This window comes from Neopelma chrysocephalum, unplaced genomic scaffold (genome assembly GCF_003984885.1).
Source record: "Neopelma chrysocephalum unplaced genomic scaffold, ASM398488v2 Primary Assembly neopelma1_61b, whole genome shotgun sequence".
In the NCBI taxonomy this organism is placed as follows: Eukaryota; Metazoa; Chordata; class Aves; order Passeriformes; family Pipridae; genus Neopelma; species Neopelma chrysocephalum.
Window position 1 is genome coordinate 9,389,099 of NW_020897717.1, and position 13,462 is coordinate 9,402,560.

At 41.5% G+C, this 13,462-nt stretch overlaps 1 protein-coding gene across 1 annotated transcript in view; it reads left to right on the forward strand.

Moving 5' to 3' along the window:
• The first annotated feature begins 3,645 nt into the window (after positions 1 to 3,645).
• The window catches only part of PPP2R5A (protein phosphatase 2 regulatory subunit B'alpha), a 45,006-nt gene continuing 35,189 nt past the window's right edge, over positions 3,646 to 13,462 (forward strand). Inside the window, exon 1 of the mRNA XM_027681648.1 lies at positions 3,646 to 4,397. Within this exon, the coding sequence (XP_027537449.1) occupies positions 4,247 to 4,397 (151 nt within the window). The 5' untranslated portion in view covers positions 3,646 to 4,246. The remainder of the gene's footprint in view (positions 4,398 to 13,462) is intronic.

Sequence of the window (13,462 nt, forward strand, 5' to 3'; positions counted from 1 at the left end):
TGTAGTGATAGGACCAGGGATAATGGCTCTAAACTCAAAAAGGGTAGATTTAGATCATGTATTAGGAAGAAGTTCATCACTATGAGGGTGGTGAGGCACTGGAACACATTGCCCAGAGAAGTTATGGATGCCCCATTCCTGGAAGAGGCTTGGATGGAGCTTTGAGCAACCTGGTCTAGTGGAAGGTGACCCTGCCGAAGGCAGGGGATTTGGAACTAGATGGTCTTTAAGGTCCCTTCGATCAAAAACCATTCTATTATTCTATGATTCTATAAAATACCCTGAAGAACTGCTGCAGTGCTGCAGTAGTAAATAAAAGCATGGTGGCAGCCCCAACAGAGCTTTTCCTTACAAATTTTCACTTTGTGAGGGAAATAAAATTAAGTTTTCTCCACAAAGCTTCTTGGCTGAGAGTTCACCCACTTAGGACATTCCCTTTACTAAAATATTCTTCCACTGTCTCTGAGAAGAGCTAGATCATAGCTTGGCCTCCAAGCATCTGCACAGAAGAACAGGAAAGCAGAGCTATAGTTAACTCCTCATCTGCTGGCAGCCAGGCAACTCCCTGAAGCAAAAACCAAGTAGCAACATGTTACTGGAAGCACTGCATTTGCAAGCCAAGTTTGTCAGGATTCTGCAAGATAATGATATGTCATATTCTTGTTCACCTTTCCAAAGGTTTCTCTCCTGGATAAAAAAAAGCTAATTATTTCCTACTTCTGAAAATAATTCTCTGTGTCTGAATAAAAAGAACTCCAAATGTGACTTTTAGTAAAATCTGCTCCAGAATGTTGCTTCTCCATTTTGAATAATGATCATGAATGATAATGAGCCTTCTTCCAAGTCAAGTTAGACATATGTGAGAGGTTTTGTAGAATCAATGCTTTGGTGCATATTGAGTGCTCTGATTTAGGAGTGGGAATAACTTGGCATAAAATTACTATTCACAACATTCTCTGCGGACACCTTGGACTTCTATGAATTGGGGTTGGAGCCAGCAGCTTATAACCTGGCATCATCACTGTATGCCTTTAAATACACTCTGAAAACCAGGGGGTTCAGAAGCTGACTCAGAGCAGCTCCGATAGCTGTGTAGGAAGCAGCATGTGCAGAAAGCAGGGAAGGGAAATCTTCAGCCTTCTCAAACATAGTTGTTTCAGATTGCCAGTCAGAGCTCTCACTTTCATCTTTTTTTTTCTCCAAATACCCCAGTCCTGCAGGCCTGTATGTTCCAGTGGTTTCATACATCCATGTAATTCAACTGACTTCCAAGTGTACCTTATTTCAAACATTATCATTTCCATTTTGGAAACTGTAACTGCTCTCTAGAGATGTTGCTCATTCTTTTCTGAAACAGAAGAGTTATATTAAAAAGATAAAACAAAACTCAGTGGCTAAAAATTCCTTTTATTTATTTGAGAGAATAAAACAGTTTCTTTTTGTTTGGCTGACTCAGATTTCACTTTTTTTTTTTTTGGTATATGACAGTATACGACAAAATGGTCTGAAAATATCTTCCAGTGCAGTTAACATGAAAATCCCATCATTGCAAGTATTATTTATGGAGGTCTTTGTGTCATGAATTACAACTGCCAACAGGTTTTTACAGCATAGTTTCAAACAGCATGGAAGCCATTCCAAAGTCTAAGCAACCTTGAAGAACGTATTTTAAACTTCAGAAAAATATTTTTACATTACTTAAAACTTACATAAGGCTTTCTTAACAAACTCTGCGATATTTAATTGATGAAACCTTATGGTAGACTCTTTTATACTGGGAACTGGCAGCAAGGCTTGAGTTGCCAATAAACAGTATACGGGACACACTGGGTAGTGTCAGTTTCTAAAAATGGGTGCAGAAGAAAATGACAGCTGCTGGAGGGCAGGCAGGAACAGAGGGACACACTGATACAGGGGCTGGGCCCTAGTGACCTCTCAACAGGAGCTGTGGGCCTTGAAGTGAAATGTGAATTAACCAGGTAAGGAATGCAAGGATTTTCTTTACTGCAATGAATACAGGAGTTAGCAGTTTAAAGGAGACGTGCTTAAAGACTGCCATGTTGTCTGTAAAATTGATTTTGTAATATGTTTAAAAAAAAAAGAAATAAAAAGTTACACACCTACAAGAAAGATAACAGTGTATTACATTGGTACCTATAATTTCTAGATATGTTGCATCCAGAGTTGAATCTAAAGGATATAGAAAAGAATTCTCTTAGAGTATTCTCCATCTATTTCCAAACAGGAAAGATTATCTCACCAAAAGCAAAAAAGACCAGAGGTGTGCAAGTTAAAGTAGAGGCTGTGTTGACAGAGGAAAAGAAAAAGAATGACAGAAGGAAACTGAGAAAACAGTTTCTATTGAACAGGCTTACACAGTCTTAGACTTCTTTTATGTTCACATAAAGCTATAATCTACCTTTGGCTTTTGATTTATGGTTTATACATACAATGATTAAAGTCCAAGTCATGAAGGCATTTGACAAACATTTATAGTTACCTGATAGTATTTACGTCCTACCACAGCTACTGAAACTTGAGTGTGTATCTAAAACACTACAAATAATTATTTGCTGAATTGATATCTACAACTACGTAGTAAGAAGAAATGTGCTGATGTGCGTAAAACTTATCTCTAGGTGAATGACTACAAGCTAAGGCATCCCACATTTGCAGTTCAAAACGGGGCGGGGGGAGCTGTTTGTACGTGGAAATAGGGCAGTGCAAGTCAGACTTTAAGGCAACCACGTACTGCACACACAGTCACGACTTTTATACACCACAGCAGCCACAACTCTCATTTCTCACGGCCCACCTCCAGCCTGGACCATATAAACCGTACAAACCAGAAGAATTAGTTACTCCCATACATATTCCCTCCTTGGGAGCTCAGCACGTGCTCGTTCCAGGCAACTTTGTGCCTCCAGCCCGCAAAACCAGACCGTGGCTCGGTGAGAGAAAGCCAGCACCACGTTCACACCGATCTTCAGACAGCCAAATTCACGCAGAGATGTAAGGCAGACCTAAAGCGATGAGGTGTCGGGAGGGTGGGGAGAAAGAAAACCCAAACAAGTCGGGAGCACTTGGAAGACGGCACGAAACGCATCCGCGTGCCGCCGCAACTCCAGGCGCGCGCGGCTCCAACTCCAAAACCCCTTTAACGATGCCCCTGTGAGAAGCATCCCCGGGGTCCGGCTTCACAGGGTGAAGCCCCTGCCTTCCCCGGGCGGGAGCGCCGCGGAGCAGGGACCTCCGCCTCCCCACGCCGCCCGCCGGATTGGCCGGCGCGCATCCCGTTCGCCATCCCGCCCCTTCCCTTCCCTGCGCCGGGAGAGCCCCGCCCACCCCGCCCCTCCGCCTCCCGGTTGGGCGAGCCGCCTGTCAATCACGCCGTCCTCGCCGCACGTCCCGGCTCCCGCGTCCTCCCCGAGCCCCCGCGGGGGGGGCGGGGGGCGTTCCGCGGGGCTCTCCTCTTATTGGCTGCTCGCCGCCGTCAATCACCCAGCGCCGCCAGCCGCGGCCGCTCCTCTCGCCCTCGCCCCGCCCCCTCCCCCCTCCCTCCGCTCAACTCCGCTCGCTCCGCCAAGTTGCGCGGCCGCTGCCCGGCGGCTCCGGGGCTCAAGCGGCGGCTCTCGCGGCGGCCCGGGACGGGGCGGGATGACGGCGGGGAGCTCCCGGCGGCGGCTGAAGGGGGAGAAGAACGGGCGTGTGGAAGCGAGCGGCTGAAGCCCGGGGGAGAGCCCGGCCGATGACAGCGGGCTCGGCTGCAGGGGACGCGGAGCGAACGAGGCGGGAGCGGGGCAGCGGCGCCGCCGAGCCCGTCCCGCGGCGGGTCGCGCCGCGCCTGCCCTGAGGAGAAGCGGGACCCCGGGAGGGAAAGTTTGGCGCCCGCCCGCCCCCGCCCCGCCGGGCAAAGTTGTCTTTGGATTTGTTTGTTTGTTTTCCCTTTCCTCCTCCTCCTCTTCCCCCCCTTCCGCTCCCCCGCCGGCTCCGCGCGGGGAGGAAACGGCGAGGGAAGCAGGAACTGAGGAGCCACCCGGGAGCCTCCCCAGCGCCCGGCAGAACCCGCTCCGCGCCTCTCCTCTCCCCGTCGGCGCGGCGTGCGAGGGCAGCCAAGACTTCGGGGCTTTTTTTGGTGGTGATTTTTTTTTGTTTGTTTGTTTGTTTTAAGCCCCTTTCTTTTTTGCCCGCCCGCTTCTCCTCCGGTCTAATATATGCTCGTGGAGAGCCGCCCCGCCGCCCAGCCATGTCGGCGGCCATCTCTGCGGCGGAGAAGGTGGATGGCTTCACACGGAAATCGGTGCGCAAGGCGCAGAGGCAGAAGCGCTCGCAGGGCTCCTCGCAGTTCCGCAGCCAGGGCAGCCCCGTGGAGCTCTCGCCGCTGCCCCAGCTCAAAGGTACGAGCCCGCCCTCCTTCCCTGCCCTCCGGCTGCAGGTGCCGCTGCCGGCACCGCCTGCCCTGGCTTGGCCCCTTCCCCGCGCCCTCTGCCCTTTAGCCGTGTCCTCCCCTGCCCCCGATGCTTTCCAGGTAGGGACCCCGCGGCAGGAATGCTGCTTCCTCTGCTCACATAAACCGGCGTCGCACAGGTTGGCTGTCGCTCGCTGTCCCGAGCACTGAGGCTACTAAGTCGCCACCCCCCTTTTCTGGCTAGTTCGTGTGCTTTTTGAGGTCTTACCGAAGAAAATATAGACGGTAAGTTGAGTTCAGGAGGGCAAGGAATTGAGCGCTAAAACCTGGGAGCGATCGGTGGCTCCTCCCACGGGGGATTTTGCCAAGAGGAACTCTGTGCCCGTGCCATGGTATCCCAAGTTGCCGGAGAGAGTTTGCGTTTGGCTGCTCGGTTCTTTCGCAGCGCTTTTGGGACAGTATTTGAATGGCGTTTTGGTGGTCTTCAGGAGTTGCCTCGGAGACCTTCTCCTGCACAGTGATGTATGAAAACGCTCACAAGTGAATGAAAACTCTGGATGCTGCACTTAAGATAGACATCGAAGGTTTTATCCTCTGTACTGCAGCTAAACTCTGAGAAGGCTCAGTTCATTAGGTTACAAAAGTGAAACGAAGTTCATTGCAACCTTCTACACCTTTAAACATCAGAATAGATTTCTGTATGTTTTAAAAATTAGAAAAAGTACTTTTTAGGCAGAGAATACAAACTTGTTATTAAAGCATTCGTCAGGGACCTGAAAAATAAGGGAGAGCGAGTACCTTAACGTGACCTAGCGTGTTAATTTTGCACCTACCAGTTTTAAAGTCTTAAGGCTTTTGAAGCTGCATCGTATGATGGTGGGAAAAAAATATCTCTTATTTGCAGCAAATATTCAAAATCTGAATGAGATATACCAAACTTTAAAAATATTCCTAGGTATTAAGTAATTTTTCAGTTTGTGTTTTGTAGCTTTTACAGTCATGTCTCTAGTATTTCAACACAGTCCATTTTTCCTACTCTTTGAGTGGCAGATATAAGTGAATCATAAATATAGGTCTTAGCAGAAATGTCATTAAATACAGATAAGCTTGGGCAGGGGAGTAAGGAGGACAGGGTTGGTTGTTTGGGTTTTTCACACGTTTGTTGCAGCAGCTTTCAGTGTTAGTTTTAACAACAGCAAGGGATGTTCTTGCTGCTTGTTTTGGGCTTTCATTTCTGTATGAAGTTGTGTCTTGTCTTGGTACACTAGTTTGATTTGAGGGATTTATAACCAAGATAATTTGTTTGAAATCAAGATTTGGTTTCTGCTGTTCATATGCTGTTTAGACAATGTATTTTCCTCGGAGATCACATTTAGAAAACCACACTTGAGACCTTGTAAAGGCACTTGGTAAGTATTACACATAGGTGGCAGACTTCAGAAAGTTTGAGTCCTGACCCAGCAAACAGTTAAACATATATGCTTTATTCAGGGAGTAATTCCAGCTTGAATCAGCAAAATGTCCAAGTTTACATTCTTTGCTGAGCTGGGATTTTAATATTAAATTTTTACCTCCGTGTTATTAAGTCTTGTAGTTTTGTGAGTGTGGTTTTACAGCTTTTCACTTATAACACAGAGAAATTTTGTATGGCATCAGCAGCTCAGATGTTTGGAAATTTGAGGCTGTAAACCAGCAGAGGAATTTCTTCAGTTATGCGGGATTTCATAGTAGTTTGAATTTCCTTATTGCCTTAAGTTCTTAAAGGAAAATCCCATCTGTGATTCAAATGTAAAGACTTACCCTATAGACGTGCTTCAGAACAAAAGTTGTGGGCAAAATAAACTCTTATGAGCTGTAGTGTCCCAGCTAGGCAGTTTGCAGAAAGTCCTCCACTTTGCAGCACTCTTCTGCATGTTTTTTTCCCTTGGGGATGTGATGTTAGATTTGTCCTGAACATAGCTGTGGACATAGAATAATTTCTTTCCACCTGCTTGATGTTCCCTCTCTCCCTTTCTCTCTTAAACCTCTCTGGACCCCAAAAACAAAAAAGGTTCTAGAAAGAGTTTGCTTTCTCCTGTGAATGTGTCATTTTATGTAACTTTTTGTTCTAATTATATACATCTTGGGAAGATGCAGCTTTGCTTTATTCTTTAAAGTTAATATGAGAATCAGTATTAGTTATGATGCTGCCAGTGTAGTATCGTCTACAGAATCGCCAGCCAGAGTACCCAGGGAGGGGCTGAAAAAGGAAAGCACAGTCATTATACTGATGCCTACGGGTGCTCAGCATACACTTAAGTATTTAGAATAAGACATTTTGCTTTTACAGATCTCTTCAAATAAATGGCTAAATCTGAGGTGTTTCAAACCTCTGTTGGGAGAAAAATAGTGGTTTTTAGATGAAAAAGCAGCTTGGTATTATGCTACTGAAATATTTAATCTTGTTTATAGTACTGACTTGTTTAATCAAAAATATTCTAAAATAAGTATAAACAGTATTCTAAAATTCCCCAATAGATTTGTCAGACTGGCCTAAAACACTTGCATCTATTGTACTGGGAGGAGAGATGGTCCAGAAGAAAAATAAAAGCTACCCATCCACTTCAGGAAGTACCTTCTTGGGTAGAGAGTGTTGTGGGATTTTTCCTTTTTTTTCTAGGGACTGTTTTGTTTGCCACTGAAATGGTCAGATCAGGTTGTGTAACACACTTTCAGAGTTGTGTTGTTTCAAAGGCTTTAGACAGATAATCTTAAAAGTACCTATTTCTGGAGTTAATTGTGCTGCTGCTGTGCATTACCAAAATTCTGTCGTTTGGCTGTGTATTCCTTCTGGCAGTGATACAGTAGATTTGTTACTAGTGGGTAGCAGTCCCAGTTAGTACCCAAATAGTAGGTACTCTTCCCTTGGAGGTGTTGTTGGGGGAGTGAGATTGAGAGGAGGGGCAGTAACGTTGTGTGTTGTCATCAGCCTTCAGCTTATTTTTGTGTGTGATGATATCTTTCCTTTTTAGATAGAAACTCAGCAAACTCAGGATATTCAAAATAAATTATTAATGTGTTCTTCAATTAATTTAGGAGATTTTCTCAAGTGTTTGTTATTCAGGAGAATAACATTTTACTGTATTATTTAAAAACTGAAAAAGAAATACTGGAGACACAGTGACTGTATTTAAAAGAAAAAAAAAGGTTGTTAATTTAAATCTGTTAGAAGTTGAAGTTGATTTTTTTTTCCCCATCTCCCTTTTCATTTTGTTACCTTAAAGTTTACATAATATAAATATTTTGAAGAATCTGCAGCCAAAATAATGTGCTGGTTAACAGCGGGATTTTATCACTTCATGGACAATTCTGAGAGTATTGAGTATAAAGAAGTCTGGCAAAGGAAGTGTTATTTTAAATGTCTTAAGAAGTGGTGATTGTCTCAATAGGAAGTTGTTTTAACAGGCTGCAATAAGACTATGCAGTTACCTTTGTTTTTGAAAAAGAGATATAACTTGACCTTGGAACCTGGTCTGACTCTTTACAGTAGATATAGTGCTTGTCTCTGTCATTTTTGGTTGAACAAGCATGTAAAAATATAGGTGGAAAGTGGTTTATTTAGTATAGTTAATATGGTCTGTCAGGTTGTAAAGCAAATAGATCTTTTTCTTTTGTTTTTCCCCTCTGTGTACCAAACATGTCAACTGCAGCTGGGAATAATAAACATTTTCTGATGCCTTTCTGTGATTTTCTCAATAGTGAATATCCATTTGGGAAGATGCATATCACCGCAGGCATTTTTCCTATATCATGCTCAGAGAATAAATACGTGAAAATAAATTCTTAGTATTCACTTCCAAATTAAGTTGTCTCCCCACAGAGAAAACTCCGGCCCTTACAGCAGAAGAACTGGAAAGTAGTACAGAAATCTTTTAGCCTTAGGCTAACAAGAGTTATAATGATCTCTGTGGGGCTGAGAGTTGTGGAGGTAAAGTATACTGGAATAAGGCATTTTTAAGAAGGCTTTCCAGTGTGTAGTTTCAGCATTTCAGTAGTATTTTTCTTTACTTAAACCCTTGAGAGAGAGAGCTCAGGTTTGACTGAAAACCAGTTGCCACGTTACTATACTTTTGTGGAAATCTTACAGGAAGGCCTAATAAGCTCATGGGTAAAACTTTTATGTTAGTTAATCTGTCAGGATCAGTTCAAACCTTAAACTGTGAGTTTTGAGTCCCATAGCCTGTGCTTCAGTGACAAAAGTAAGTGAAATTAAAAACAGCTGAGAGGAATTTTCTTCTATTAAGTTGCCTTTGCTCCCTAAAGGAAAATGTGCTTTAAAATTTTAGAATGGTTTACTTTTACTACAGCCTTAATAAATATTTGTAAGTGAAATGAGTTTTCTGTTTCAGACTTGCACTTTTTTTTATCCCTCATGAGTCATTGTTATTTCCTCTTCTGTAGTCCCCCATCCTCTACCTTTTGTATTCAACATCCCTTGCAACTGCAATCAACTTGGGTGAGTTTTTCCTTGAGAGTGAATCTGTATTTCAGATGAAGAATGGGGATGTTCTGTGAGGAATTTAGGTTTAACTCTTATGTATAATCTCAGCAGAGTGTACTATAAAATAGTCAAAACTTCCTTTTTAGTGAAGGTACAATCTTGAGAAATAAAGAACCTATAATAGATAAAAAAGCTTTAGTAGTTCCATGAAAAACGAGCTGTTTGAATTTTTTTCTATATTAAGGAACTGTTCCTAGTTTATGGAGTGGAACATTTTAGTCTTTAATTCTTAACAAATTGACCTTTTTTTATCCATAGACTTGAATTTTTGGTCTTGGAATATACTTCCATCAAGAGCAACTCCTAAATATAGAGCCTATTGACAGTCTTCACATGAACTTTTCTATTTAAATCTTTCACATCTTCTGTGTGCCAGCTTAGTATCAGATTTCTTTTTCCATAATCATTGCTTTCTAGTTTAGTCAGATAGTAGTTTTTCAAGTGCTGAGTTTAGTGTTAGCTGCTGCAGGAAATACAAATGGAATTAGTTATTGGTCCAGGCTGTCTGATCAAAAGATGATTACTTCAATCTGCAGATTTTTTTTTTTTAATACCCATCTATCTTAAAATCGTTCAGTGCTTTTGGAAAGGTGTCATATCAACAGTTCTGGACAGATTAATATTCTGTTTAAGCACCGAGGGGATATGTATTGTGTTCAGATGAAAAAAGACACTTCCATTGAGAAGGCCATAAAATTCAGCTTCTGTACCATTGTCATCCTGACTCTGGCTTTAATCTAACAGGCTAAAATTACTGTTCCATAGCAGCATGTGGATTTTGAAGGCTGGAACTGCAGATAAATTAGACTAATAGGTAGTAAATAACATCTGTTTTATAAGACTCCCTTGGCAAAATGCTCTGCTCGAAACTGGACAGTGACAGCTTCTTTTTAATGCCTGAATCATTGATTTTATCAGACAATCGCTGAACTAGTTTCTGTCATGAACAGTGAAGTATCTCTACAAGATGCCTATTTCATAGTATACGTCTGACTTAAAAGCAGAACTCATCATAGTTAAGGTTGCCTAGTTTTCCTTCACAAGACCTTATTCTCAGCTGCTTACAACATTGCTGAACTGTTTGTACTGAAGTTTTCCATGCCAAGTATGGACAGTTTTATTTGGAACCGTTCCTCAGGCTAATTTTCTTAGTTTCAGCAAAAACAGTTCAAACTGCTTCTAAGACTAGAGGAAAAATAAATTGTATATTGTTGGTATTAAAAAAGAAAAAATCTAATTTGGTCCAGATTATTCTTTGGTCCAGTTCTAGTTGTTGCAGCTCAACACCAAGACTGATGAGTCAGTATTTACTATGCTGTTACGTATAGATCCTTCAGGATGTGCTGTGCTGCTCCCATCCATCTGCCTTGCTCTGTGAGGCTGCTGTGTGTGGTTTTCTTTGGGTTTCTTGTCTGCAGCACTGCTAGGCACAGCAACTTTGCCCATGGAAAACTTGTAGTTTTCTGCAAGCAAGAGCCCAGAAGTACATTGTAGGTGAGGGGATAGTATGGAACTTGGGGGCTGATTAGAGAAGCTTGAGCAGGAAGACAGGGCAGAAGCCATCTCCTCTCCAGTGGCTGCAGTGAGCTCAGTGTTGGGAGTCTCAACAATCCTGTCGGCTGTGAAAATTACTGGAAATGTTTCTTGTCATATTCCCTTCTAATTTCTTCATAGCTTTTCATTGCAACCTTGGATTTTTTGAACTTCCTGTGATCTTCCTGAAACTTCACAGGCTTAGGGGTTTTGTTCTGTACATCAGGAATCGATTGTAGATGAGTTGGTTCATCAAATCAGTCTTTTCTTGAGGTTTAAAATTGAGGAGAGCATAACTTTAGTGGCTGTGATTAGAGTGTGAAATTCACTTTCAGTCGTTGTGTTTAGTAGGACTGTTTCTGGCTGCTATACTTTTGGGGATGAGGTTGGCAAGTGAAGCTGGTGAAATGTACGTGCCGGATACTAGGGCTCGGTGTTTAAGGGTAAGAAGGCTATGGGAAGAAACAGCAGCCTGATCAGAATTTAGCAGACCTGTAGCCTGCTAAAATAGTAGCTTATGTTACTGCAATGGATATGGTGAAAAAAGGCTATAGATTAAAAAATAAAAATCGTGCTGTTATGTTGCCTGGGTACCACTGGGAAAAGGTTTCTATCTCATTCTCATTCATCTCTTTGCCATTGTTTTTCCTGACCTTACCAAGCAAAGCTTTGGTCAAATTGGTGGGTTTTGTCACCTTTGATATAATAGGGTTCAGAAGAAAAATACAAATCTTGCTGTGGAGTTGGGAGGTCAAGGTGCGAGTAACAACAAAAAAGTGTATTTGCATATGTATATTCAAGAACAGTGCTGCAAAAGGAAGATGTTGTAATTCTAGTAAGTGATTTTTAAACACTGAGAATTTAAAAGACATTTAAGTTACTCCCTACCATAACAGGAAAACTTTCCATATGTTATGAGTTTCAAATTACTGATTAAAAGTTTATATGTGAGACGATCACACACTTGGAGACTTGACAAGCTGTGGGTAGCAGGCATGAAAGCAGCATGGTAGGTTTTCTCAGAACTGAAAGAGCAGGTGGGGTGAGCAAGTTTAGAGAAGGACTGTATAGATTGGGCCACGAAGGCTGATCTGAAGAAGAGCAGGAATAAAAAGTTACAGCAATGTCTGAGTATGAAGAGGTAAACAGCTTTATTTTTGCTGTGGTTGTATTTGAGAATTAGCAGAGTGCATCACTACATAAATAAATGAACTTTTAGAAGTGATTTAATGGGTTACTTTATTTCTGTAGATGGTTGGTCCTTTTAAAAATAACACAATTTTAATTATATTAATTTCTTCCCAAGTAAAATTTTATAGGAAAGTGTAGGGATATGGGTTTAAAAAGAAAAGTTCTAATTTAGTGTAATAGTGTAAAACTTTTCAAAAGTGTATCCTGTTTTCTATTAAAAATTCTATGCTTACTTAAAATATGGCCTACATAAAAGACTGAAGTCTTACTAGCAGCATAAGTTTTGGTTCTACATGTATGTAACAGCAACAAATGAGAACTTCAATTTTGAATTATGTATGTGAAGTAAACTTGTGTATTTCAGCATCACTGGATTCTGTAGAAAAGCAGTAATTTTATTTTGAGAAGACAAATTAAGGTGCAAATGTCAGAACCCTCTTGAGAAGCATAAGCTTGGTCCCACTGTAAAGTCAGGAAGGACACGATTTGATAATTCATCTCTCTGTGTATATTCCCTTAAGAGAAGGAAGCAGGATCAAAATAAACCCAGTACATGAAAATGGTATAAATTTAATTTAAAAATAGCCAAGAGATTTTGCCAAAAGGGAATATGCTTAAGTGTAGGATCCCTCATTACTAAATACTTGATGTTTACAATTTTTGATAGAACATAGCTGCTAGAGCATGGTTAAAATTGATGAAAAAGTAGCTCAACCTTTTACTTATGAGGCTAAGTGTTTAATTAAAGTGAATTAGGTAAAGAGATCCTGCAAGTGATTGAATATTTGTCTGCTCAGGATGATCTGTTCTCAGTCAGGTTGGTGGGAGTTTGGTCGCTAACTGCAGCAAAAACAGGATTTCACCTGTGTTTCCTGTCTAATTTAATCATAGTTCTTCCTATTGTAATGTTGTTATAAAGTATCTCATTTATCTGAGAAGACTGAAAAGTAAGAAACATTGGTTCAGCCAATTCGTGAACTATCTATTTATCCGAGGAGTTACATCCAATACTTGTAACTTCCACATGAATTTACAAAGGGATTCAAGTGGAGAAGCGGATTTTCCTTCCCTTTTGAAAAGCTAGATTGAATGTTTCCTCTTGCACACATTTCCTATTAAATTACTCCCCTATACATCTCCTTCACATTTAAAATAGCTAAGTGCTAAATTAAAGGCAAAATGAGTTTCTGTACTTCTGCAAAATGTTTAACAGCTACCCCTTGGTTTCAAATAAAAGCTGTTTTTATATTGCACTGAGCACAAATATTGCCATGTGAAAATTACATGGGTGTTCCTTCAGTTTCTGGGAAAACATAAACAAACTTGATTTGTAATGTTGACTTGCGTGTTCTAGTGTGATGTCAAACTGGAGCAACTTCATCTTACTTAAAATTAATTTTATACTTGCATAAGGTGAGGAAATGATTGGGGAAGAATGCAAGTTAATAGATTTTTAATCTTAAGAATATCACACACTAGATCCACTTATGGCCTACTTCATTATTAACACTTAGTAATTATAAACTACTGTAATTTCAGTCCCTTGTGAGTTTTACAGTTGACTTAATATAAAGGGAACTTACTAAATTTCTGTTTACTTCAGTTCTGTTTAATATCCAGTTCTGTTTAATATCTTTATCAATGATTTAGGTGAGGGGATTGAGTCCACCATCAGCAAATTTGCAGATGACACTAAGTTGGGGGGGAGTGTCGATCACCTGGAAGGCAAGAGGGCTCTGCAGGGGGACCTGGACAGACTGGGCTGATTCCAATGGGATGAGGGCTCTGCA